Source organism: Elephantulus edwardii, unplaced genomic scaffold (assembly GCF_000299155.1).
Source record: "Elephantulus edwardii isolate Elephantulus edwardi_28Jun2011 unplaced genomic scaffold, EleEdw1.0 scaffold00049, whole genome shotgun sequence".
NCBI lineage: Eukaryota > Metazoa > Chordata > Mammalia > Macroscelidea > Macroscelididae > Elephantulus > Elephantulus edwardii.
The window spans coordinates 17,304,940-17,332,705 of NW_006399799.1; the positions used below are offsets into that span (position 1 = coordinate 17,304,940).

The window sequence follows — 27,766 nt, forward strand, 5'->3', positions numbered from 1 at the left end:
TCTGTAAATTTTCATTTAAATTAATAATAATTTTTTTAAAAAAATATATCTGATAATTACATCAGCTCACAAAAGGAGAGGATCAAGTTAACACATATTTTTGGAGGGAGGGGCACAATTCAACCCATAACAAAATGGGCCCAAATTGCATGTACTTGCCACATGTAAAACATACTCACCCCATCATACTATCAAAAGTCTTATTCAACTCCAACTCCAAATTTCTTCCTAGTACAAAATTCTTCATCTGTGACTCTAGAATATAACTTATCTGCTTCCACAATGCACTGGTGAGACATGCTCAAGCCAGACTTTTCTATAACAAATGGAAAAGCTCTGGTAGTCTAATGGTAAGGAGTTGACCTGCCACCTGAAGGCATGTAATTCAAATCCTCCAGTTGCTCTGTTTTGGGGGTGGGTGGGGAAGGAATGCAATTCCTATGCAATATACTGCCTCTGAAAACCCACTGGGGCTCAGCTATGGGTCAGTCCCGACTTGATGGTACTCAACAACAGCAATAAAGGGACAGAAAGCATAACTATACCAACCAAGTTTGAAGAGAATACAAAAGCCCAGTAGAACAATTTCCATTAGCTCTCAAGGCCTGAAAACAATCTTCTGTTCTCTAAGAAATGTAGGTAGTGGCCTGTCCTTTACCCCTGGGTGTTGTGTTGTCCATGCCCTCTGGATTCTAGGTGGAGGCATCTTGGACCTAGGCTTCAGCTCTGCCCTCCAGACACATCAAGACAGCAACTCTACTCCCCATTCTCTTAAACCAACTTGAGTGGCCATTCCACCCTTTCTGTCTCAACGAGCCCCATTCTTCTGTCATTTAAGCCTGGCAGTTCTACTCCTTCAGCCTTGGGAAATTAATCCTATTCTATGCCCCAACACCCCATGAGTAGGAACCCAGACACTGGAACTGAGTTGAGGTTCACACTGGTGAAGATAGGATCCTTTGAAATGTAGGAGGAGGCTGAGGCCCTACCCTCAGAAATCCTAGAATCCTCATATTTTAAGAGCCCATAAATTGCATCTATATCCTTTGGGACTAAGGCAGTTTCCTATTCTTCCCATCTCTTCATCTTTTACTTTCTGGTTCTTGGTTTCTAGAAGAGATCAAATGAGCTTTTACTCAGCCCAGGAAAATGTTACAAAGCTCTTTAGCTCTTCCCGAAGGCACCTTACTCTACCAGTAAGTCTCAATCTGATGGTGTCCAGTTTTCTCGGTCTGTAGATCAGCAAGTCTAACACTCCTGACAAATGTCTCAAGATGCCACATGGTGTCTTGCTTTGTGGATCTTTTCTTGTTCCATATCACATCAATCTCCTGGTTTTGCTGCTGCCATTTCTGCCCCAGTACTTCTCATTCTCTATGCCAACTCCAGCCCTTACCATCTCTGAACCCTTGCCAGAATTGTCTAAAATTTTAAAAATCGTCTCTTCAGAGCAATCTAGGTTGTTATTATTATTGTGTTGTTATTGGGTGCCATCAAGTCACCTTCTACTATTAGCAAGCCCGTGTACAACAGGACATAGTGCCCGATCTTGCACAATCCCCACAATCTCTGCTGTACATATAGCTCATTGTTTTCAGTCACTGGGGCAATCCATCTCATTAAGAGTCTTCTCTTTCTCTGACTCTCCAACTTTCCCAACATGAGGTCTTTTTCTAAAGTCTAATCCCTCCTCATTACACGTGCAAAGTGTGTGAGGTGATGTTTCACCATGTTTGCCCCTAAAGAGCACCCTGGTTTCACTCTTACTTGTTTGTTCTTTTAGCAGTTTGCACAATGTAAAGAGATCCTGAAGCACTAGTTACATAAGATCAAATACTACAGCCCTCAATGTGGGTAACATGTCCACATAAAGAAAACAGAAATCCTCACCACTGGACCAATAGGCATAATCATGACAGAGAAAAGACTGAATTTTTCAAGGACTTCCTTTCACTTGGACCCACAATCAACCACCAGGATAACGGCAGTGAAGAAATCAAAAGATGTGCTCCACTGGAAGAACATGCTGTCAAGGATCTTTCCAATGTGCTCAAGAGCAAAGACTAAGGTGTGCCTGATCCAAACCATGGTATTTTCACTTGTTTCCTATGCAACAAGTAAAAGCCATACAATGAATAAAGATGACAGAAGAACTGTTACCTTTGAATTATGGCATTGGAGAAGAATACTGAATATTTCATGGACTGCCAAAAGAACAAACAAGTCTGTCTTAGAGAATGTGCAACTGGGGTGCTCTTTAGAGCCAAGCATGATGAAATATCATTTCACATACTTGGAGCATGTTGCCAGAGGGACCACCCCTTGGAAAAAAAGACATCATACTGAAAAAAAGTAGAGGGTCAGAGAAAGATATGAAGACTCTCAACAAGATGGATTGACACAGTAACTCTAATAATGAGCTATTTCAGGGTCTGTGAAGAAGGTGCTGGATACAGCAATAATCAGATCTGTTATTCATATGGTTGCTGTGAGCCATACTCAATTCAATGGCACCTAACAATAATAACCAGCAATGGATAAAGGTTCCAGTGTCCTCATATCCTCATCATTTCTTATTTTCTGGTTGTTTTCTTGTTTGTGGGTTTGGGTGGGTTGTTTGTTTTGTTTTGTTTTCAAATATACTGGTTTACTTACAAAGTTTGTATACATTGTTTTTCCACATCGGATCTTTCCCATTTTCTTTATCCACTCCTTCCTCCATCTAGCAGATTGTGCAACCCTGTGATTAACCACCTCCCCACCCTATCCTACACCACCCCCATCCATCCTCATCCCTCTGTTCTCCCCCACTCCCCCTTAAGATCCTCATATGTGTTATACAATAATGGTCTTATATAGTATTTGTCCTTAAAGAACTGAGTTAACTCAGCATAATGCTCTCTAATCCCTCCCAAATTAGGTAGTGAGTTTCAAAATCATTGTTCCTGCATGCTACATAGTATTCCATGGTGTGAACCATAATTTCGCAATCCATTCAATTATGGTTGGACATTTGGGCTGTTTCCATATTCCTGTGATGGTGAATAACACTGCTATGAACATTGGTGTACAAGTTTCTGTTTGTGCCTCAGTTCTCATTTCCTTGGAATATATTCCAAACAGTGGAATAGCTGGGTCATATGGAATTTTCATGTTCAGCTTTTTAAGGAAGTATCAAATTGCCTTCCAGAATGATTGTACCATTTTACAATCCCACCAATAATGCATAAGAGTTCCTATGTCTCCATACCCTCTCCAACATTTATGACTTGCTGTCCTGTTAAACTTTGCCACTGCTACTGAAGTGAGATGGTATCTCCTTGTGGTTTTGATTTGCATCTCTCTTATTGCCAGTGATGTGGAGCATTTCTTCATGTGTATATTGCTCATTAAATATCTTCCTCTATGAAAATTCTGTGTGTGTTTTTGCCCATTTGTAATTGTGTGATCAGTCTTCTTCTTGTGGAGGCCCTATAGAATTCTGTAAACTTCTGATATGAGGTCCTTGTCTGAAATGGTATTGCCAAATGTTTTTGCCCAGTCAGTAGGTTTTCTTTTCACTCTGTTGGAAAATGTTTTTTATGTGCACAGAGATTTAATCTTTAGAAGGTCCCATTAATCAATTTTATCCTCTTCAGACTGTGCATTTCTGGCTGTATTTGGCAGTCTCTTTATACCATAAAGTAGGCCATCTAAGATCGACCCCAGTTTGTCCCTTATGAACTTTATGGTTCAGGGCTTTACTTCCAGATTTCTGATCCATCTTGAGTTGATTTTTGTGAATGGTGTGTGATGTGGATCCTGTTTCAGCTTTTTGCAGGTAGCAGTCCAGTTTTGCCAACACCATTTGTTGAAAAGGTTGTCATTTCCCCATTTGATAGGTTTGGTTTCCTTGTCAAATATCAGTTGACCACAGATAGCTGAGTCTATTTCTGGGTCCTCAATTCTGTTCCACTGGTCTATGTGTTTGTCATTGTACCACCATTGTCTTGGTTACTACCACTATGTAGTAGGTTTGGAGGTCAGGGAGTGCTATGCCTCCCACTTCATTTTTTATTTTCTAAAGTGTTTTGCTTATTTGAAGTCTCTTGCATCTCCAAATAATTTTGACACTTTCCCTTTTAATCTCCTTGAAAAAAGATTTTGGTATCTGGATTGGGATTGTGTTGAACATGTAGATTCCTATTGGTAGGATTGTCATTTTCCTGATATTGAGTCTTCCTATCCATGAATAGGGCATATTTTTCCATTTCTTTAGGTCTTTTCATTGTGTTTCACAGGCATGTTGTGTCATTTTCTTTGTATAGGTCTACTGTATCTCTAGCTAGGTTCACTCCCAAGTATCTCAATTTGTGGTTGGCTAATGTAAATGGTATTGTTTTCTTGGTTTCCTTCTCTAAGTTCTCTTTGTTACTGTAGAGGAATCCGACTGATTTTTGTATATTGATCTTAAATCCTGTCACTCTACTAAATTGGCCTACTAGCTCTAACAGTTTTTTTCTTGAATCCTTGAGGTTTTCTGTGTATCATCTGCATATAGCGACAGTTTAACCATCTCTTTGCTGATCTGGATGTCTTTTATTTCCTTCTTTTGTTGTATTGCCCTAGCAAGCACTTCCAGTAATGTTTGCTTGTTTTTAATATCTTAGCCATCCTAGTAGGAATGAAATAATATCTAGTTCTGATTTGAATCTCTCTAATAGCTAATGCAATGAGTATCTTTTCATGTGGGAGCTCTGGTTGTCTAGTGGTGAGGAGCTGCACTGCCAATCCAAAGGCACACAGTTCAAATCCACCAGCTACTCTATAGGAGAAAGAAGGGCCATCTCCTTCTGTGCAATTTACTGCCTCTGAAAACCTGCTGGAAAGTCACCTATGCATCAGTTCTGATTCAGTGGTACACAATAACAATATAGGGGCGATTTGAAGCATTTAATGCAAAACATAAGGACTACAGACTTTAGTATGGATTACATCTCAATATCAAGGAAAAAATCTTCACCACTGAGCCAACAGGAAAAATCATGATAGATGGAGAATAGATATTTTCAGTGATTTCATCTTACTTCGACCCACAATCCACAACCTTGATACCAGCAGTCAGGAAAACAAAAGGCATATTGCATTGGGAAAGTCAGCAATCAGGAACCTCTCCAAAGTGCTGAAGAGGAAGGATGTCAGTTTAAAGACTAAGGTCCAGAACCCAACCAGATAAAGAGCAGATGATCCATGCTGTGAACTAGAGTCAATTGCTACAAACTGATGGTTGCTCTGGACTAGATTTTGCTTGTGGATGAAGATGCCCAAAGTTTCCTAATTGAACAGAGGATTCTTCAGCATAAGAGATATGCTGGTTTGGTAGGAAGATATAAATCAGAAATGGGATATCTAAAAGGGGGATATTAGGGCATAAGGTATGATGAAGTAGCTGGCTTTTCATGAATATAAGGGTGATTAGGGAGATGATTGTAAGGGGGAAACCCCATAATATACATGGACAAAATATAATGTAAATAAGGGAGCTCTGGTGGCCTAGTGGCAAGATGCTGCACTGCAATCCCAGAGGAACACGGTTCGAATCCATCAGATGCTCTGCCGGAGAAGGAGGCGCAATATCCTCCTGTACCAGTCAGATCTGATTTGACGGTACACGCACACAAAATAATAGAAAAAAAAATATAATGTAAATAAAAGATTGTCTAAAACATAATGTACATGCATGAAACACAATGTATATGAATGATAAAAATATTAATTAAAAAAAACTACAAAAGACAAGTTGTGCCTGTTCCAAGCTATGGTCTTTTCAATTACTTTCTGTGCATCTGAGAGTTGGGCAGAGAATAGACGACAGATGAAGAATCCATGTCTTTGAGTTGTAGTGCTGAAGGAGAGCACTAAATATCTCATGGACAGCCAAGAGAAAGAATTAATAAGTCTTGGATAAAGTTTCTCAGAGGGAAGGACAGTGAAACTTTATGTGCAAAGTCAAGCACAAAGTCATTTCACTGTATAGATCATAACAAATTATGGCTAACCTTAACAACGGTGGAGCTCTTTCCAGGCAGCACTGTATGATGGGCATCTCCCGGGACAACTGGCACAAGTGCCGCAAGACCCCAGGCAAGAGAAAGCCCTACCACAAGAAGCGGAAGTACAAGCTGGGATGCCCAACTTTCAACAATAAGATTGGCCCCTGCCATATACACATGGTTCATGAATGAAGACAAGACGTACCATGCCCTAAGACTGGGTGTGGGAACATCTCCTAGGGCTCTGAATGCTGTGCTCAAAAAGCAAGGATTATTGGTGTTGTCTACAATGCCCCCAATAATGAACTGGTCCGAAACAAGACCCTGGTGAAAAACTGCATCGTGCTCATTGACAGCACACTGTACCGCCAGTGGTACGAATCCCACTATGTGCTACCCCTCGGTCACAAGAAGGGAGCCAAGCTGACTCCTGAGGAGGAAGAGATTTTAAACAAAAAGCGATGACAAAAAAATCAGAAAAAAATACAATGAAAGGAAAAAATGAGCAGTCTTCTAGAGGAGCAGTTCCAACAGAGCAAGCTTTTACATGTGTCCCTTCCAGGCCAGGCCAGTGTGGCTGTGCTGATGGTTATGTGCTAGAGGGCAAGGAACTGGGATTCTATCTGAGGAAAATCAAGGTACAGAAAGGCAAATAAATCTCCTCCCTCCCATTTTAGCACATGTATTAAAAATGTTTCTTTTAAAAGTAACTTAAAAAAAAAAACAATAGTGGAAACCCCAAAACACTTAATCATGCTCATGTGAAACCTATATCTAGACTCTGCTTATGCAAACAGAGTAAGGGGACACTACATGGTTTAAAGTTTAGAAAGGTATGCATCAGGGTTGTATCCTTCTTCCATATCTCTTCTGTCTGTATGCTGAGCAAATTATTCAAGAAGTTGGACTCTATGAAAAAGAATATGGCATCAGAACTGGAGGAAGATCCATCAATAAATTTCATTATGCAGATGGCATAACCTTACTTACTGAAAGTGAGGAGGACTTGAAGTGGTTGCTGCAGAAAATCAAACACTGCAGCCTTCAAAACATATTGTATCTGAATGTTAGGAAAACAAAAATTCTCAGCACTGAACCTATAGGCAACATCATTATAAGTGGAGAAAATATGGAAACTGTCAACAACTTCCTATTACTTGGATCCACAGTCAATACACCTTGTACCAGCAGTCAGGAGATCAGGAGACATAATGTACTAGGAAAGTTTGCAGTCAAAGACCTCTCCAAATTATTGAGAAGCCATGATGTTAGTTTGAGGACTAAGGTGTGTTTTTTCAGGTCACAGTATGTTCAGTTACTTACTATGCTGCTGAGAGCTGGACAATGAATAAGGAAGACAGAAGAAAACTTGATGACTTTGAACTGTGGTGTTAGGGAAGAGTAATAAATATCCCATGGACTACTAAAAGGTTAAACACATATGTCTTAGAGAAGGTTTAGCCTTCTCTAAAGACACTCTAAAGAGTGCTTCTTGGAGGCAAAATGATAAAGCTTCATCTCACATACTTTAGGCATGTTGCCAGTAGAAGCTATTCTTTGGAGAGGGGCATCATGCTTGGGAAGGTGAAGGGACAGTGAAAGAGAAGAAGGCCCTCAACCAGATGGATTACACAGTAACGGGCTTAAGTGTATGAGGGGTTGTGAGGATAGCACAGGACAAGACAGGGTTCAGATCTGTTCACAGGGTCATTGTGGGTCATTGTACTAGACTCAATGGCACCTAACAATATAGAGACTTCAGCAGCATTGAGCAGAATGGGAATCTCAGACAACTTAATTGTGCTAATGCAAAACCTATACCTAGACCAAGAAGCTGTTATCTGAACAGAGCAAGGGAACACTGTATAGTTTAAAATCAACAAAGGTTGATCATACCCATTCAAGTTGTATCATTCAAGAAGGTAGACTATATGGGGGGAAATGTGGCATCAGTATTGGAGGAACACTTGTCAACTTGTATTATGCAGATGACACAGCCTTAATGATGAAAGAGAGGAGGACTTGAGAAGCTTGCTGCAGAAAATTAAGGACTATAGCCTTCTATAAGGATTATCTCTCAACATCAAGAAAATGAAAATCTTCCCCATTAAACTAATATAATAGGCAATATCATATTAGGTGGAGAAAAGACTAAAGTTGTCAATGTTTTTATTTTACTTGGATCTGCATTCAAGACCCTTGGTCCTAGCTGTTGAGAAATTAAAAGATGTGTTGCATTGGGAAAACCTGCTGTCGTGGACTTGTCTAAAGTGCTGAGGAGCAAAGATTTCTAATTCAAGCCATGGTCTTTCTAATTACTTGCTTTGTGTATTAAAGGATGAAAGAAGTAGAATTGGTGCCTTTGAGTTGTGGTGTTGGAGAAGAGTGTTGAATATCCGTGAATTACCAAAAGAGCAAATACGACTTGAAAAAGGTGCAACCAGGGTACTCTTTTGAGGCAAGAATGGTGACACTTAATTTCACATACTTTGGACATGTTGTTAGAAGGGACCAGTCCTTGGGAAAAAACATCATGCTTAAAAAAGTGGAGGGTCAGCATAAAAGAGGAAGATCCTTAATGACATGGATTGACAACGTGATTGTAATGATGAGCTTAAAAACACCATATATGATGAAGATAGCACAGAACAGAGCAAGGTTCAGATCACTATGAATCATAGTCCACTCCACGGTATTTAATCCCTGCTTACTTTCCCTCCTCTCCTGTCTCTGCCAGTCAAACCTCTGCAGTTATTTCTATCTGTAAGTAAACCTTCCCTTATTCTCATATTTTCTTCTTCTTTCTTTCCTCTCCCCTCCAGCTAGATCAATTAAGCATTTCCTATTACAGTTAATTATAAAGCACATATTTTCTGATCATCCATCCTTTCAGACTGATCTTCCCTTATCCTAATCTATTACAGTGTTGTCTATTCATTCTATTCCCAAAACAAACATTTTTAAAAACATCTAATTTTAGTTTTAGATTTCACATATAGGTGAAAATTTTAAATCCATTTTTGTGTTTATAGTGGGAGTATCTTTTTCTTCATCTCTAGGAATTAATTTCATATTCCGTTTGTAAACAAAATAAACAAAACCCCTTTCTTCCTGAGTTCCCTTGAGGCACCAAGCAAATAGGATGTACTACAATTAGGTCTCAGAACTAGCCTTCAGGTTACACTGTGTCCCAGTTTGTGGCCAGAGGAAATGTTTTCTAATCTCTTCCCCTTGTCCCATCCCTGTGCGCCGGGCACTCACAACCATTTTCTTTTTTTCTCACGTCACTCCACCGAGTTCTACATTTGTGTACATATGATTGACATAGGATTTTTCTTTGCTTACAGATAGATCCTTAGACACCAGAAGCCTAACAGGATCATTCGCAGTGGGTGAGGGGAACCTAAAGAATGAAAGGACGAGGCTCGAGAATGCGAGCGCATTGCAAGCTCCACCCTGCTCCACCTTCCCAGCTTCCCTGAAACATCAATTTTCTGGGAAGTTTTTGTTGTTGTTATTTAATAATAATAATAATAATAATAATAATAACAACAACAACAACAACAACAACAACAACAACACCCAAAATGGGCTTTAAACTCAGTTCACCCTTAAAATCACATTCTGCGGCTGGACTCTCGTGAGAGTGCTGATTTGAGCCGGAAGACCCGCCTCCTGCGCCATAGAGACCAATAGGCGATGGTGACAGTTGCGACGGTTGGTTTTGAAGGAGCCAATGAGTCCCGGGAGCGCAGAGTTTAAGAATCCTGGCCAGAATCGTCAAGGGCGGTCGTGGTGCGCAGGCTGCTTTCGAAAGGTCAGTGAGAAGTTGCTGAAGCGAGCCGGGGTGGTCTGCGGCCTGGGGTTTCTAGGCCAGGATGGGGTACGGGGTGGCTCGGCGTGGCTGGCTGGGGATGCAGGCTCCTCGCGCCTGCTGAGCCCTGTTGGCCCTCTTTCTCCAGAACCCTTGGTGGGTCCCACCTCCAAGGACTCCCATGGCGCATTTTGTGTTTGAGAGTGACCTGCACACTCTGCTTCAGCTAGACGCACCCATCCCCAATGCACCTCCAGCTCGCTGGCAGCGTAAAGCGAAGGAAACGGCGGGGCCGACCCCTTCGCCCATGCGGGCTGCCAACCGATCCCACAGCGTGGGCAGGACTCCAGGCCGAACTCCTGGTGAGTTAGGGTGCAGTCGGACGTGGAGGGAGAGGGAAGGGCAGAGGGCAGCCCCATTCTTCCAACGCTGGGATCCTGATCAGAGTCTTAACCTCTCTCCCCCACCTACTCCAGGCAAATCCAGCTCCAAAGTTCAGATCACTCCCTGCAAAGCTGGTGGTGATCGATATATCCCCCACCGTAGTGCTTCCCAGATGGAAGTGGCCAGTTTCCTCCTGAGCAAGGAGAACCAACCTGAAGACAACCAGACGCCCACAAAGAAGGTATGTACCCAGAGGGATGGAGGCTGGGAAACGGACTCGAATTTATTATGTCATCCTGCCTCACCACCACCATTATATGTCAGGAGCGTCAGAAAGCCTGGGCCTTGAACTTGAACGGTTTTGATGTAGAGGAAGCCAAGATCCTTCGGCTCAGTGGGAAACCCCAGAATGTCCAAGAAGGTAAGAGCTGAAGGAGTGATGGAGGGATGTATCATGCTCTGACTGAGGAAAGATGCCAGTTTGTTCTTCCCAACCAAGAACAAGAGGAAACAAACAAGTCTGACCTTTAGATTAGGAACAGAGGTGTCAATCTTCCAATATTCTGGACCCACTCTTGTTGCTGCAGGTTACCAGAACCAACTGAAAGTACTTTATAGCCAAAAGGCCACACCTGGCTCCAGCCGGAAGACCTGCCGTTACATTCCTTCCCTGCCAGATCGGATTCTGGATGCTCCTGAAATTCGGAATGACTACTGTTAAGTGTAACTTTATCTTTACCTTATGGATGGATCAAGAGGGTCTGGAGAAAAGCAACGGTGCTCATGCTCATCCCTTTCCTCCTCCGGCAGACCTGAATCTTGTGGACTGGAGCTCTGGGAATGTATTGGCTGTGGCACTGGACAATAGTGTATATTTGTGGAATGCCAGCTCTGGTGACATTTTGCAGCTGCTACAAATGGAACATCCTGGAGAATATATATCCTCGGTGGCCTGGATCAAAGAGGGCAGCTATCTGGCTGTGGGCACCAGTAATGCTGAGGTCCAGGTAAGAGTTGTCCCTATCCTGAAGCACTGTTGCCACTAGACCCAGAGTTCTTTGCTGAGCTGGAGATGTTAATGCCATATCCTAATCTCTGATCCTAGTGTTCTTCTCTGCCTCTAGTTATGGGACGTGCAGCAGCAGAAACGGCTTCGAAATATGACCAGTCACTCTGCCAGAGTAGGCGCCCTTAGTTGGAACAGCTATATCCTGTCCAGGTCAGTGGTGGGGTGAGACCTCTGTGATATTTGCCCACTCTCCCCATGACTGGGCACCTCTAGACTGGAGTGGTTTGGACTTGATTGTGTGTCACTCTGCTAAAGAATCTGGAATTTCCTTTTTCCTTTCCCCAGTGGCTCGCGCTCTGGCCACATCCACCACCATGATGTCCGAGTAGCCGAACACCATATAGCCACACTGAGTGGACACAGCCAGGAAGTGTGTGGGCTGCACTGGGCCCCAGATGGACGACATTTGGCCAGTGGTGGCAATGATAATGTCGTCAATGTGTGGCCCAGTGCTACTGGAGAAGGTGGTTGGGCTCCCCTGCAAACATTTACTCAACATCAAGGAGCTGTCAAGGTGAGACCAGGATTGGATAGGGTCTCTGCAGAAGCTCACACAGAGCCTGGGTATTGTTGAGGAAACATGAGTGGTAGGATTGGACTGATCCCATCTTTGTCTCATCTAGGCTGTAGCTTGGTGTCCCTGGCAGTCCAGTGTCCTGGCAACAGGTGGGGGCACCAGTGATCGACACATTCGCATCTGGAATGTCTGCTCTGGAGCCTGTCTGAATGCCGTGGATGCCCATTCTCAGGTAGTTTTACCGATTAGTCTCTTCCAGATGTGTTCTTAGTCTGTATATGTATAATCTAGCTAGGTAACCACCTCTACTCCAATGGCTTCACCAACTGTCTGTCTGATGATACCCAAGTCTTTTTCTTTTTTTTTTTATTATTATTAAGTTTTATTAGTTTCAATGAACATTCACAGGGATTCTGGGCTTTCACTCCTTCATTGCCGCACCATTCTCTCCACCCTCCTCCCCAGTTTGTTCTTCTTCCCCGCCATCCGAATGTCTGTTTTAATTGTCCAATTGCCACAGTGCTTGTCAAAGTCAGTTCTGATTAATCTCCTTTGTCGGTGTGTCCTTTGCCATTCCCTATCACTCCTCCCTGAGAGAGACTTCACCCTGATTCATAAGGAAAAGGGGATGGCGTATTCTCTTAGCTACTTCCTGCTGAAAAGGGATGCTGTGGGTTTCAGGGTAAAGATCTTCTCTCACTACTCTAAAGGACCCCTTTGGCAGTAGGAAACACATAGACTATTATGGAGATTGATTTTGGAATTTAGATGCACTCTTATTGATTGTGCTTGGCCGTACATGTTCATATCCTTGAAGATGTATCATGGGGGTGTTGCAACCTAGAGTACATGAGTCAAAAATTATGGAAAAGTAAAAGAAAGGATTCTTTCATTGTTTTACAAACCCTCCCCCAGGTCCCCTCCACCATGTAGCCCTCGCTCTAGACTCCTGTGATGACAGAAGTACCTAGTCATATATCTCTTTTAAACAGTTTTCTCCCTCCTCTGTTTCAGTGCAGTATACATTATTGAACCCATCTTACTCAGTCTCTCCCCAACCCCAAGGACAGTCCCATTCTACAACAGTGGCATCATGTAATATTTGTCCTTTTGTGACTGGGATATTTCACTCAGCATAATGTTCTCCAGAGTCAACCATTTTGAATAATATTGCATGAGTTCCTTGTTTTTTAATGCAGCATAGTATTCCATTGTGCGAATATACCACAGCTTCTCTAGCCATTCGTTTGTTGATGGGCACTTAGGTTGTTTCCAACTCCTTGCTATTGTGAACAAAGCTGCAATAAACATGGGTGTGCATATATCTGCTTGGATGTCAGCTATGGTCTCTTCAGGGTATATTCCCAGTAGTGGAATTGCTGGGTCAAATGGTATCTCTATTTGCAACTTTTTGAGAAAGCGCCATACTGCTTTCCACTGGGGTTGTACCATTTTACACTCCTACCAACAGTGAATCAGGGTTCCAGTTTCTCCACAACCTCGCCAGCATTTGTTGCTTGCTGTTCTGTTAAATTTTGCTATTTTGACTGGGGTGAGATGATATCTCATAGTTGTTTTAATTTGCATCTCTCTTAGGGCTAGGGATTTTGAGCATTTCATGTGCTTGTTAGCCATCTGAATGTCGTCTTCCGTGACATGCCTGTTCATATCCTGTGCCCATTTTTCTATTGGATTATTTACCTTTATCTTGTTGTGGTCCAAGTCTTTTTCTTAAATCAGCTTTCACCTATGAGTTCCAGACCTATCTTCCCAAAGATCTGTGGGATATCTCATCATATAGACATCACCTTCCTAACATGTCTCAGATTGAAGAAGCCATTTCTCCTTTTCCCCTCAAAATAACATTCTTCCTCCCTCATATTGCTTAGAATATCAAAACCTACACTAACATTTCAAAAGTCTTCTAGTAGCTTTCCTCCTCATCACCTAGTCACCAAGATCTATGAGTTTTCCATCAGGATTTCATTCACATGTGTCCATTCTCTCAACCTCTTCCTTCCTTGCAATGGTCTCCTCACTGATTTCCCAGCATTGTGTCTGGGTCGCCACTTGGCCTCCTCTCTCTGACCTGAGTGGTTTTTCTGAGCTATAAATCTGTGATTGTCCTCTTAAAATGCTGCAGTGGTTCTCCATCAGCTACGGTAATGCAAATGCATTAGAATGATATTTGAGGCTCTTTCTAGGGGTCCTCCAGCAACCACACCAGCTTTTCCTTCCACCTTTCCACAGGCTGTAATCTTTAAACATGGGCTCCATAACCAATTAGCCTGAGGCATTCTTCGTCTACTAATAGCTTGCACTTGTCCTGAGGCAACTTGCTGAACTTTCTGCCTGGTTTATCATCTATAAAATGAATGTAATTTTAACTTTCTCAAAGGACTGTGATCATTAAGGTCAGAGTTTATAGCACTTGGCAGGGTATGTAGCATTTGGTTCTGATTTGAACAGGCTTGGCTATGTGTGTAATGTTCATGCTGCACCCTCCCCACAGGTCTGCTCTATCCTCTGGTCTTCCCACTATAAGGAGCTCATCTCAGGTCATGGATTTGCTCAGAACCAATTGGTTATTTGGAAGTACCCAACCATGGCTAAGGTAGCTGAGCTCAAAGGTATGTGCAAAGAAAAAGAAGCCAGCTACAAAAAGCTGCATACTGTACAACTTCATTGATAAGAAATGCCTAGCATTCACAAATCCATAAGGGACAAAGTAGATTAGTTGCTCCTGGAAGTTGTGGAGTGGAGGGTGATGGAGAGGGACTGCTGATGGATGTGAGACATCTATTTGGAGTAATGCAGGTATTATGGAATTAATAGTAATAGTTGGTTATACAGCTTTGTTAATATAATCAGCCACCACATTACAAATGAGATCTGGTCCTAAATCTTTAAATTGAATCTGTAATTCCAAACAGTTAAGCATGGTTCACATCTAAGCTCAAATATTTGTGTTAGTATACATTGTACCTTCTGTGCATAAAAAAAAAATCCAAAAAACCAACAACAGATGAAAGCACTTCCAGATACACTAAAACATCTTTAAAATAATGATGTTTTGACATATCAAAAAGTAGCACTTATTTGTTGTAACCTGGGGACTGCCTAAATACTATAAACCAGTGGGTTATAAACTTTAAAAGGGTAAATTTTATGATAGGTGTTTTACATCTCAATAAAGCATTATGGCCAACACGTAAGAAAGATAGGTAGCCATCAGCTGTGAGCTGTGTCAACATTTGGGTTCCCCAGTCTCACCGTTTTCCTCCTCATACCCAAGGCCACACAGCCCGGGTCCTAAATCTGACCATGAGCCCAGATGGGGCCACTGTGGCATCAGCAGCAGCAGATGAGACCCTGCGGCTATGGCGCTGCTTTGAATTGGACCCTGTACGACGGCGAGAACGGGAGAAGGCAAGTGTAGCCAAAAGCAGCCTCATTCACCAAGGCATCCGCTGAGGACTGACCCATATCATTTCACTGTTGGGTTGTGGTTTGTTTTTGGTTTTGGGGTGTTGTGGGCTTTTTTTGTTGTTTTTTTTTTTGTTTGGTTGGTTTTTTGTTTTTTGTTGTTTTTTTTTTTAATTTTTCTAATAAAGTTATGTCTCACTTTCTCACATGAACTGTGACCCATCAGCTTTCCTAGGAGGTCCATTCTGCAATCAGAGCTAGAAGTGTGTGTGTTCCCCCCCACCCCCCAGGAACCCCTCCAATTTTGGACGGGGACTTTATACCTCACCCTCTTCTTTACACACATGTAAACACAGCCTCAGTGGTTTCCTCTGTCACTTTTAATTAAGACAGTGAGTGAACAGCCTCCACAGGCTGTATTTCCAGGTCCCTCACCCACCCTGACCTTTGGCCAAGAAGCTCCTGCTTTGGTTTAGGGGCGGAGAAGGAGGGAGCCTGGGTCCATAGTGACAGATTATTGCTGACCTCTTCAGTGTAAGAAAGGCCACAAGGCCCTGGTGAGGGCCAGCCCTGAGTGCTCCTCCCCCAACTTTAAGGCAGATGGGGGTTAAGTGTCCAGCCCTTTTAGCCACCAGCTCTGGAGCAGCTTTGAAGAGCAATGAGGCCACATCCCTGGGGCTGGCCTGGAGAAGCGGATGAGGCGGTAGTCTCTGTGAACCAGCTGTGGGGAGGGGAGGGCCTGTCCCCTACTCAGTCTTGACCATATAAGCCCTGGTCACAGGTGGAGGTGGGAGGACACTGATGGATGCTGCCTAAGGTGCAGTCCTGAGGCACTTAGGTGGGCGCCTGCTTAGGCCGTGTTTCTCAATTGGCCTTGGCCTTGGCAGTGCCTGGAGCTTTGTTTTGCTGAAGTGCACGAGGCAGCCGCTTGCCCTTGGTGTAAGATTGATACCAGAAATTGGAGAACAGCATAAAGAAGATGGTGCTATACATCCAGATGAGGTGGATTATCACTGGGAACTGGTAATTACAGCTGGGCATGAAGTAGTACTGGGAGATGTGCAGTGAGACCAGGACAAACTGGATCTAGAACAGACAAAGGCAAGGTCAGAGGGAACTGAGAACTGGAGAAATAGTAGAACAAGAAACTGAAACATCAAGTGGTAAAGAAGGAGGCCAAATGTTAAGTAGGTTGGGTTAAGGGAAAATCCAGGCTAGGAATGTTGGGTTGAGAAAAGTTTTGGCCAGGCTGGGGGCTCCTCACCAACTGGATGGCTGTCATGTGCTTTTTCCACCAAAGGTAAGGCTGAGCCACAGGTCCAAGGGCAGATAGTCCGTAGTACAGGTACATGATGACATGTACAGAAGAGTTTATCATGGCATGGAAAGAGCCCATTCCTCCTGTGAGTGGGCAATGACATGGGGTCAGGAAATTAGTTTCTGGTCCCCATGTCTACCCTTTTCTCTCAATGGCCTTCACCACTCACCAGGGGCAATCTTCACACCCCACCACCAGCTCCAAGGAAGTACTGAGTGATGGAAGACATGTAGGAAGGTCACCTGCCCATCTTTTTTTCGAAGAATAAAAATCACCTGAAAAATGGAGAGGAAGGATCAGAATGAAGGTCTCTTCTCATTCCTAGCTGTGTAACTGCAAGTCTTCAATTCTCTATCATGCCTAGTCACTGTCCAGCTTTCTGACACATAGCAAGTAACTGTGAAGATGATGGCCTCCAGACTGACACTGTCACTCTTCAGTACTCTGAGATAAATGATATATATTGATAGTCTGGAGACTAAGGTGCACCTGATCCAGGAGTCTTCGCAATTACTTGCTATACATCAGAAAGATGGACAGTGACTAGGGATGACAGAAAGCTGATGCCTTTGAGCTGTAGTGTTGGAGAAGAGTATTGAATATACCATAGACTACCAGGAGAACAAACAGTTTTGTCCTAGAGAGAGTGAAACCAGCCTGCTCCTTGGGAGGCAAGGACTCTAAAGCTTCATCTGACATTGTGCACATGTTGCAAGGAGGGACCAATCCTTGGAGCAGGACATCATGCTTGGGAGGGTGGAGGGACAGCACAAGAGAGGAAGACCCTCAGTGAGATAGACTGATTCAGTGACTGGAGTAATGAGAATAGGTACGTCAGAGACAAGGTTGGCACAGGATAGAGCAGGGTTCAGACTATGGATCACTGAATTGCAAGCGATTTGACAGCACATAACTACAAACATCTCCAAATTTTTTCTAACAGTACTCACCGTGTCTATCAGTTCAATGAACTTGGAAAAGAGGAAGAGCCAGGCTACTCGAACCATCTGCAAAAAGTCAGAACAGCCTTAAGATCTCCCCACAAAGCAAAACCCCTATTACTCCTGCACTGTTCTGAGAGCCTCCCTAAGCTGGACAGTGAGCATAGGTCATCCTGTGCTCCTATCTCCCAAGTTGCTTATGATCTAACACTCAATCCCTACTTACCCTAAGTGCTTCAGGGTGACTGGAGTAGTCCACAGGATCACAGCGCCAGGTGTATGTACTCAGCCAGCCAGACATCAGGAACTAGGAAGGGGTGTGGATTAGACTACCAGTCACTTTACCCCAGGCCTCCCCTTCTCTAGCTGAAAAGATGGATCTGAGTCTTAACTAGAAAGGAGTGCCATCCTTTGGATCTTGAGCCCCACCCCATATCCAGTAGGCAAGAATTAACACACAGGTATCCCTGAGGCCCACCTCATAGACAATGTAGGAGGAGAATGCCACCAGTGAAAAGTTGTAGATAATCATAAAGCCACGGAGTTGGAAGGGCTTCCGATTGGCCATGATGCGAGGTCCAAGTGAGAGAACGAAGTATGCATAGGTCAGGAGGATGGAGGTCATTAGCAATGGAGACCCCATCAGAGGATAGCTCTGGATTCGAGGATCTGTGAACAAGGGTCAAAGAAGTAAAGAAGGGTTACAGGGTGAAAAACATCCCTGTTAGATGGGGTTCATAGGAACTCTCCATTCAGAAAAAGTCCTTAATTTAGGAACTCCAGAAAAGGAGCAGGAAAGCAGCTGGTGGATAGCATCTTACCGGCATGCTTCATCAACTCGTGGTATAGATTCACAACAGACTCCATCCTGGCTGAGGACTCTGTGGAAGCATGGGGAACGGGTGTCAGGCAGTACTCATTGCACTGTCCAAAGCCACCCCTGACCCACAGAAACAGCACACACAGAACCAGATCAGCCAACCTGGCACTCCATTGTTGAAAAGACAGAACAGTGAGAGCAAAGAACTGTTGACGGTACTGGCTAAGAGGCAGTTTGGTAGGGACCTCTGCTCCCTACACATCCTCTCCTGCTTAGGAAGGCTTGTTCTGCCCTTTCCTCTCCCCAGCTTCTCCTCTCCAGAGATGTCAGCTATGTGTACTTCACTCTTCCAATAGCGAACTTTTAATTCTTGTTTTCAAGGTCCTTCTTTCCCAGAATCTGACCTCCCCAGCTAGAAACCCATCTCCACAATGAAGTGCCTCCCCTTCCTAGCTGAGTATCTAACCTCCCCACCTCTTGTTATTTCTTATCTCCACATACTCTTCCCCTCAGCCACTCCTCTTCCTTGTCAGGACTTTGTCAGGGTATCACCTCCTTGGCCCTCCAGTTCCTTCCAAGACTCTTACAAACTTGGGAGACCCTCCAGGGAACCTGCTTGGATACTCAACTCTCTAAGTCTGTGCTGCACCCCCCCCCCCCCCAGGGCTCTCACCTCGAGAGAGGCCTTTCCTCTCTTCTCCTCCGTGGTGCTCTGCTCTTGCTGAACCCTTCCTCTCCGGGAGCCTGGCTCTTTGAGACTCCTGCCCTGGCGGCTCCACCTGTCTGACTAGATCTGGCAGCAGCCCCGCCCTCCGCCCACCCCTGCTGCACTGTACATGGGATGGAGGGTGGGTCTAGGTCACAGGTCAATGCCTAGGGGATCACAACCCAACAGTATTAGGAAAGCCAACTCAAGCCCCCATACTCACCCACCCACTCACCCTGGACCAGTCTGATGCGCTAAGTGACCGTCATCATTCTCTAAGTTGGAAACCTCCACTGGCTCTAACTCCCTCCTCTGGCTCTGGGTTCCCCAAGCCAGCCCCAACTCCAGCCCAAAGGAAATAGTTAAAAACGCAAGCCAGCACAAGCTACAACGTCTCAGTCTGTCCTACTTCAGAATGGGTATAAGCACTCTTCCCTCCCAGGGAGGGGCAAGGAAGTCAGTGGTATGTGAGGAGGTGGGAGAGTGGGGGAGGTCTCAGGAATCTTCCCCTCCCTTTGGGAGAGGTCCTAATAAGTTAGGCCCCCTCCCCCTCAAAGACCAAAGGAATGTCGGGGGAGGGCTCCCAGGGACACAAAAGTTCTGCCTCAGACCAGAGACAGCAGTCCCCTTAGGGACAAGTCATTCCCTGTGTATCTAGGGCTGCAGATGCTCAAGAGCTTCTTGCACCTAGCCAGCCAAGCTCCCTCCATCCAGAAAACCACCTGTGCGGGAGCTAAGCGAAGAAATAGACCAACTGACACATCCACCACCACATTCCCTTAACACTCACATGCTCACTGGGGACATGTTCCCAGGTGCTCCTCCACATACATCTCCACCTCAGTCCACGCTTCTCCAGAAGTATGCTCAGCCTCCAAGTCCTCCACACACATCTGCCTCTCATACAACTCTCCACCCACAAAACAAGAAACTCACCTGTGCTCAGGATATATGCACTGGGAGAGCACACACACCTCCTGCTGGCTGTAACAACTCCTCCTCACACACCACCCATTCAAACCCCTCTGGTCTTCAACACAGCAAGTTTCTTATATTCCTGATAATGAAATCTGCTCCTCATTGGACTTTTCACACACTGGCAAATACACTGCCTGCCTCAGAGAGGTGACTCGCTTCCACAGGTCCCACTTTACCATGGACAATTTGTGCACGCTCAGGCCCACGCCCGCTTGAAGTTACATAGGCAGGTTTACTCACACACGTTGAGTCACAGATCTATGGTGGTTATAGACATAAACTCATATATAGACCACTTAGAGGTGACTGAACATAAAACTGCCCACATCAGCTTCAGACACACACCTGGCCTCCATCTCTCGGATCTTAGCGCCAATGACAGTCATCACTCATTCATTCACACTGAGACTGTTGTTCGCTGCCTATCCTGTGGTAGGGCCTACTCAGCTCTGACACATGGTTCCTCTCTAACACATGTGAGCCGCCAGGACCTTATCTCTTCCCTAACCACCACCTCTCAAGCTCCCTTCTCCTCCCCACCCCAACCACACACAAATGTACCAAGGAGATCAAGAGCAGCTCAAGGCTTCTGGGAAAGACCTCTCTTCAAGCCTGGGTGTGTCCCGGTTAGGGGGACTCAGCCTATTCCTTCCTTCCTTTTAAGATGGATGGAAAGGAAAAGAAGAGAGGCAACTCCAGCGGGGAGAGGAGAAGAAGGGGAAAGGGAGGTGTTACCGCAGAGCGGGACAAGACACAGGGGGTGGGGGAAGGCCAATGTTTAAGCAAATTGGGGCGGAAGGTAGGGGGAGGTAGCTGGAAAGGCCCAGCCCCAATGAGCTGGGACCTCCCACCCACTCTCCCCAAGAACAGTTTTGCCCACAGCCTGGGCAGGGCAGGGCAGGGCCAGGGCAAGGCCTGGTCGGGCTAGCCAGGCGGGGGCCTCTGGCACGTGGCGAGCCCGTGGAAGGTCAGACTCACCAGTGGGGGGCCAGACGAGCTGTCGTGGAAGACTCAGAGGGAGTAGTGCCAGAGAGAAGTCCCCAGAGCCAGCCTGCCTGCCACTTCCTCATCTGCTGGGCCGACTTTCTGTCACCCGAGGGGGAGGGGGCGGGCTGGGTGGGGGGCGCCTGCTGATTGGGCCGCCAGCCGGAGGCAGGAGGGGCTGTCCAGCCCAGGCTGGGCTCGGCTCCGCTCAACCCGAGGGGCGGGCGCAAGGGCGGGCCGCCAGCTCCCGGGGCAGGAAGCACACCCAGCCCCAGCTCTCCACCCCTTCCCTTGGCATCGCCCTGCCCGCCTCTGGCAGGCCACCACGGCCTGGTCCACCAGAGTTGCACAGCCGGCTTCCTGTCATTCAGCCCCTGAATGGCCTCATGAATGGCCCTCTGGTGATTAACCCACTGCCGTCGATACTCCACCAATATGGCCAACACTTCTGTCTGTGGCAGGCCCAGCTTGGGACCCTGGGGAAAGATCCAGTGCTCAGTTCTTCCCTCAAAGAGCTCGCTTTCTAGTGGGGTGAGACCAGAGAGGCGGGCAGGAAGAGATTGGGTACCAAGAGGTAACTTGGGTGGGGTGGCCAGCAGGTCTCGGCTGGAGGGAGCGGCTGGACATGCAAGTCTTCTTTAAGAAGCTATAGATGGATAAGCCTTCTAGCTAATGGAAGCGGAAGAATACAAGTGACCAAGACAAAAATCACTAGCTAAATTGACCTTCATGGCTCTCTCTCGTGGTCCTCAAGGCTGAACCAAATCAAAGCTGACCTTCCAGCGGGTTTTCAGAGGCTGTAAAATCGGGGAGATTGCCCATCTTCCTCCCAGCGAGCTACTGGTGACTCCAAACCTCTCGCGTTTGAATTGGCAGCGCGACTCCTTACCGCCCCCATCTCCAAAAAAACCCCAAAAATGGCTGTAGTTAAATGTAATTCATCTTGCAGACCAAACGGAACAGTTCAATTTTTATTCTAAAAGCAGAAGCGAAACGATGGAGATTTTTGAGGTGGATACAATCAAACTTCAATTACTTACCAAATATTTCTGACTACCTACTATGTGTAAGACTCCACGGGAGGCATCTAACAACAACAATAACACGTTAATTTCTGGTGACACTTCAACAAACCAAGCAAAGGTTTTCCCAGCACTCATGGGATTTACAGTGTGCTGAAGGTCTTGTGGAGAGACAGGAGAAGTAGCAGAAGGTTTGTAAACTGATGAGACAGGCAGTGTGGTTATTTCCTCAAAATGACTGAACACACACACACACACACCCCTCCGCTCTGGTGCAAGCTTGAAGGCACTTGGTTGAAAACCACCAGCTGCTCCCCGGGAGAGAGAGGGTCAATCTCCTCCCATGTGATTAACTGCCTGTGAAAAGCCGCTGGAGGGTCAACTACGGATGGGTTCAGACTCAACGGAACACAACAACAGCATACAATTAATTGCCGATCTAGCTTTCTGTGCACTACTTTCACCAACTAGGTTGAGTTATTGAGGATAGCATTTGATTTTAATGAAATGAATTCCATCTACAACAGCACCTGGAATAGTGCTTTGCATATAGTGAGTGATTCAATAATTGTGCTTCGAATCTGTTGTTATGTATCAAGTATGACTCAGCAACAATGTGAACAATGGATCTGAACCTTGTCCTACCCTGTGCCATTATCATCTCTGACACACTTGAGCCCATTGTTGCAGTCATTGTGTCAATCGAGCTACTTGAAGGTCTTCCTCTCTTTCGCTGACCCTCCACCTATATCCAAGCATGATGTCCCTTTCCAAGGAACAGACCCTTCTAACAACATGCCCAAAGTATATGAGATAAAGCTTTGCCACCTTTGTCATTAAGAAGGATGTAGAATTTGAATGGTGTATATATGAACAGAATAAGGAAATTGAGAAGAAGGGATAGCTGGCTTAAGAGAAATAATAGTTTCTAAACGGTGAGATGTGGTTGCACAGAAGTTTTAAGAGATCACAGGCAGAGTACAGCTGTGCCTTGTCCACTGGAAAGAAATGAGAAATAGCCAACTCTTCAAAAAGTTTAAAGCCTGAGGAATTTTCATTAATGCCATCGACAAAATTGTATTTTAAATTATTAAATAGAAAATTAGTTTGCTTTGTTAACTTTTGCTCAAGCCATGATAAAAAAGTTTTAAAAAAAACCTAAAAAGTTAACATTTTTAATATTGTACACCAAGGCCCTACTTTATCTGAGCCCCAGTCTCTTGGCCTCTTCCTTTTCCAATCTTCTGCACTACACCTGTCTTTTAATTGGAAGATACCAGCATCTTTCACAACCTCTTTTTACCTCTAAGCCTTGTCTCCTGGCTCAAACAAAATGCAATCAGTTTTCTCTGGCAGTAAATCGATTCCTCTTTTTATTCCCAAAGTCTTATTACACTACAATTGATTGCTTATCTATATTCCCAAACCAAAAGCTCCTTTCAGCAGGGGCCATGTCTTTGGCATTTTTGTGTCTAGGAGTCCCTGGGAGGAGCAAACGCTTATAGAAGCTTCTCAGAAGAAAAGTCTTGGGAATGTGCTTCTGCAAGGTCACAGCTCTGGAAACCAGGGGAGCCGCTCTCATCTGCACACGCGGAGTCACCGTGAATTAAAACCAACTCCATGGAACTGGTTTTGGTTTGGCTTAGTTTTTATCTCTTACACCTAGTCCATTGCCTGGCATTCAGGTGACCCTCTAAAAATGTTTGCTGAAGGACTTTAACAGTTGTTGTTTGCTATAGAGTGAGAACTGGCCCAAAGCTGACCTTTCAGCGGGTTTTCAGAGGCAGTTAATGGGGTTTTCGGAGGCAGTTAAGCTCACTGGAGGAGATTACCCATCCTTCTCACGCAGAGCAGCTGGTGGCCTTGAACTGTATGCATGCCTTCAAGATTGCAGCACTATTTATTGTTACTGTTGTTGTTTGATACCTTTGAGTCGTAGACGACTCATAGCGACGCTATGAAGGAACAGCCTGAGCACTGTTCGTACATAGAGTTTCCGGAGGCAAGCCATTTCGGAAGTGGATGCCCTCCCGCTTCCAGGCTTGATTTAATCGGGAAGCTCCAGCCAGCACTGTCCACCATGGGTACCCATTACCACGATTGGCACATCACTGTCGCAGGCTTCAGCATCACAGCAACCACGAGTTACCTCTGTACAGCAATGCACAGACCAGTGCTATACCACCTAGAAGAATGTTTGACAGGAAAACAATTTGAACCTGGCCGAGGGCCACAGAGGAAAATCATCCACCTTCGGCTTGGTAGCATAGCTTCCTTTCCACTAGGCCAACGTAGCTCTCTCTTTGTCGTCGTCATTGTTATTATTGTTTGATGCCACTAGGCCATCAAAAAAAAAAAAGAGTATATTGAACAAATTGAGAAAGAAAAAGAAGTTAGGTACTTCCTAAGGTCAAGTGGGAAGAAAAATAATTCAAAAGCCTCTTAAAATTCCCTTGGTTGGCAGTATTCTTTGACTCAATATTTACTGACTAGTATACACTAGAGACTTTAATCAAAGCTGACTCCACAGACTTGACCTTAAGCCTTCCAATTAGTACCTTGTATTATTATACATAGGGAGCTCTGGCAGCCTAGTGTGATTTACTGCCTCTGAAAACTCTCTGGAGGGTCTGTTTTAACTCGACTGTACTCAGCAGCACAAACAGCATTATTATTTATTATATGTCGAGGAGAGCTCTGATGTCACAGTCTGGAGCTCTGGTGGCCAGACCAGTTGTGCCACAGCATAGGCTGTTAGCAGCTGTGCTACTAAAACCAAAGACTATGCTTCTCCATGGTTTGAGTCCACCAGCAATTCCTCTGGGGCAAAGCAGTGGGGCTGAGGAAGCAATTTCTTCCTTTGTGATTTCTAGCCTTCGAAAGCTGATAGGCAGTCACTATGAGTTAGAACTGACTTGATGACAGTGGGAGTCAGAACTGGCTTGATGACGACAGTGAGATGAATTATTAGGTAGGATGCTGAACTACTCTAAAATGAGGATGAAGCAATATCTTATTCACAGGATTATTATTCAGATTAAGGGAAATAACCTATATAAAGTGTTTCTGTTGTCCTGTTTCTGTCTCAGCATTTAATAGACAAAGTGGGGAAGCAGTCCAAATGTTGAGATTTCTACTTGCACCTGCATTCACAAGCAATCATTTGATAAATTATTTCCTCAGTGCACACATTGCGCAAAGCACTGTTCTAAGAAGCAGCACTGAGAGGTTCTGGAAAGCACTGTTCTGAGAAGCAGCACTGAGAGATTCTGGATTAAGTATCCATCACAAGAGTCCAATAGAGACAGTCAAAACAGACTGCTGTAGATGAGAAAACTCTCCCAGAGGCTAAACTGAGCAGTGATACAAAACTTTTATCTCTTTATTCTTCTGGGCCACCTTAGCTAGCTAGCTCTCAATAAACATTGGCAATGCAAATGAATACAAAGATTTCCTTTGCTCAGCTCTCATCCTGGTCACAGGAAAATGCCCTCAAATATCTGACTAAGACCAGTTAGCACCAAGTCCTACCTACTATAATCTTCATGGCCCTGGGTTTCCTGCAAAACATTCACAGTCTAGTAGAGGACACAAGTATATAAACTGACAATGACAGCAAAGTATGGTGAGTGTTCCAATAAAGGTAAACTCAAGAGTGTTAGGAGAGCATGGAGGGAGCACCTCAACCCAGGATTTGGGCTAGGGATAAATTAATTCTTGGAAGACCTTACAGAAATAACACTGAAAATGTGCATTAAAGGGCACGTGCAGAATTCAAGGAATTCTCATGACACAGTCTTTAGGGAGTCGCTCTGCTAACTCTCTAGCAGTTTTAATCCATCAGATGGTCTTTGGGAGAAAGGTAGGTAGTTGCCTCCCCATGCAATTCACAACCTCGAAAATGCAATGGTAGGGTAGGGTCAGTTGTGAGTCTGAACCAATATGATGATTTGAGTGTTATAGAAATCCAAGAAGAAAGAAGAGGGCATCTAAAGGCATGGAAGCAAGAGAATATGGAAGATTTGAGGAACACTACATAATTTGGTACCAAACGAATTGATCAACATTGAAATATTTCAGGAACTACCATATGATTGCTGTCTAGCCAACAGATTGAAAGAGATCCGTATTTGTTCCCATTCCCAAGAAAGACAATCCAACAGAATATGGAAACTATAAAACAGTATAATTAATATCATATGCAAGCAAAATTCTGCCGAAGATCATTCAAAAATGTCTAGAAGAGTACACAGATAGGGAACTTCCAGAAGTTTAAGTAGGATTTGGAAGAGGCTGTGGCACCAGGGATATCATTTGATGTCAGATGGATCCTGGCTAAAAGTAAAGAATACCAGAAGAATGTCTATTTATACTTTATTGACTATGCAATGGCATTTGACTGTGTGAATCGTAACAAATTATAGCTAACATTGAGAAGAATAGGAATCTCAGAGCACTTAATGGTGTTCATGCAAAACTTATTCCTATACCAAGATGTATGAACAGAGCAACATTTTTAACTATATGGTTTAAAAATAATATGGAAATACATCAGGGTTGTACTCTCTCTCCATATCTATTCAATCTGTGTGCCAAGCAAATTATTTGAGAGGCTAGACTCTATAAAGGAGAATGTGGCAAAAAAAAAGCATGTGGCATCAAGATAGGAGGAAGACTCATCAATAACCTGCTTTATGCAGATGATACAACTTTGCTTGCTGAAAGTAAGGCGGACTTAAGCACTTTTTGCAAAAGATCAAAGAATACAGCCTTCAGTATGGATTACATCTCAACACCAAGAAAATAAGAATTCTTACCACTGGACATATAGACAACATCATGATAGATGGAGAAAAGATTAAAACTATCAACAACTTCATCTTACTTGGATCCACAATCAGCACCCTTGGTACCAGTATTCAGGAAATCAGAAGATGCATTGCATTGGGAAAGTCTACAGTTAGGGACCCCTCCAAATTTTTGAGGAGTGATGATGTCAATTTTAGGACTAAAGTGCGTCTGATTCTGGTCATGGTATTTCCAGTCACTTACTATGCATCTGAGAGCTGGACAATAAACAAAGATGACAGAAGAAGAATTGATGCCTTTGAGCTGTGGTGTTGGAAAAGGAACACTGAACATCACACAGACTGACAAAAGAGAGAGTGCAGCCAGAGTGCTCCTTGGAAGCAAAAATTATAAAGCTTCACCTCATATACTTTGGGCATATTGCTAGGAGAGTCAATTCCTTAGAGAGAGATTTGATGCTTAGGAAGGCAGAGAGTTGCCAAATGAAAGGAAGACCCTCAAACAGGTGGGTTGATGTAGTGACCACCCACTGCAATAGGCTGCAGAGGGTCAAGAAGTGTGATGATGGCTCAAGATAGGACCGGGTTTAGATCTGCTGTTCTTAGGGTCGCTATGGGTTGTACTTGGCTCGACAGCACCTAACAACAACAATCCTGTGATCAAGAGCCAATGGTGATGAGAAAAAAAAGTTCAAGCTGTACGGAAGGGACTGGCAAAAAAATAAGGCCTCAGGTATTTATGGAACACCAACTGACATGTTTCAACTAACAGATGTAGCCCTGGATGTGCTCACCAGTCTGTGGCAGGAAATTTGGAAGACAGCTGTTTGGTTGACTGACGGGAAGATATCCACATTTGTCCCCATCCACATGAAAGGTGACCCAACAGAATGTGGAAATGATAACAATTATTGATATAACATACAAGCAAGATATTGCCAAAGATC

General features: G+C 44.3%; 2 protein-coding genes and 1 pseudogene across 4 annotated transcripts; 2 read left to right on the plus strand and 1 right to left on the minus strand.

The window, feature by feature from the left end:
* Positions 1-6,077: 6,077 nt before the first annotated feature.
* LOC102863346 lies at positions 6,078-6,688 on the plus strand (annotated as a pseudogene).
* A 3,330-nt stretch (positions 6,689-10,018) lies between these two features.
* On the plus strand, positions 10,019-15,290 carry CDC20 (cell division cycle 20). Its single transcript, XM_006886546.1, has 10 exons — positions 10,019-10,208; positions 10,323-10,471; positions 10,555-10,651; positions 10,818-10,946; positions 11,041-11,237; positions 11,355-11,449; positions 11,585-11,813; positions 11,923-12,048; positions 14,329-14,446; positions 15,112-15,290. The coding sequence occupies exons 1-10, from the start codon at positions 10,028-10,030 to the stop codon at positions 15,288-15,290; spliced, it is 1,500 nt and encodes a 499-aa protein (XP_006886608.1). The 5' UTR covers positions 10,019-10,027.
* Positions 15,291-15,603: 313 nt separating this feature from the next.
* On the minus strand, positions 15,604-21,075 carry ELOVL1 (ELOVL fatty acid elongase 1). Of its 3 annotated transcripts, XM_006886547.1 has the most exons (9): positions 20,984-21,075; positions 18,995-19,006; positions 18,323-18,369; positions 17,980-18,170; positions 17,728-17,808; positions 17,511-17,567; positions 16,730-16,835; positions 16,507-16,643; positions 16,107-16,328 (listed from the first exon to the last, which is right to left on the minus strand). In XM_006886547.1, exons 1-9 carry the CDS (start codon positions 21,073-21,075, stop codon positions 16,107-16,109), a joined length of 945 nt encoding a protein of 314 aa, XP_006886609.1. The 3 variants fall into 3 exon arrangements, with proteins under 3 accessions (XP_006886610.1, XP_006886609.1, XP_006886611.1); XM_006886548.1 differs by lacking the exons at positions 18,995-19,006; positions 20,984-21,075 and having other exon boundaries at positions 15,604-16,328; positions 18,323-18,374; XM_006886549.1 differs by lacking the exons at positions 17,728-17,808; positions 18,995-19,006; positions 20,984-21,075 and having other exon boundaries at positions 18,323-18,368.
* Positions 21,076-27,766: the final 6,691 nt, after the last annotated feature.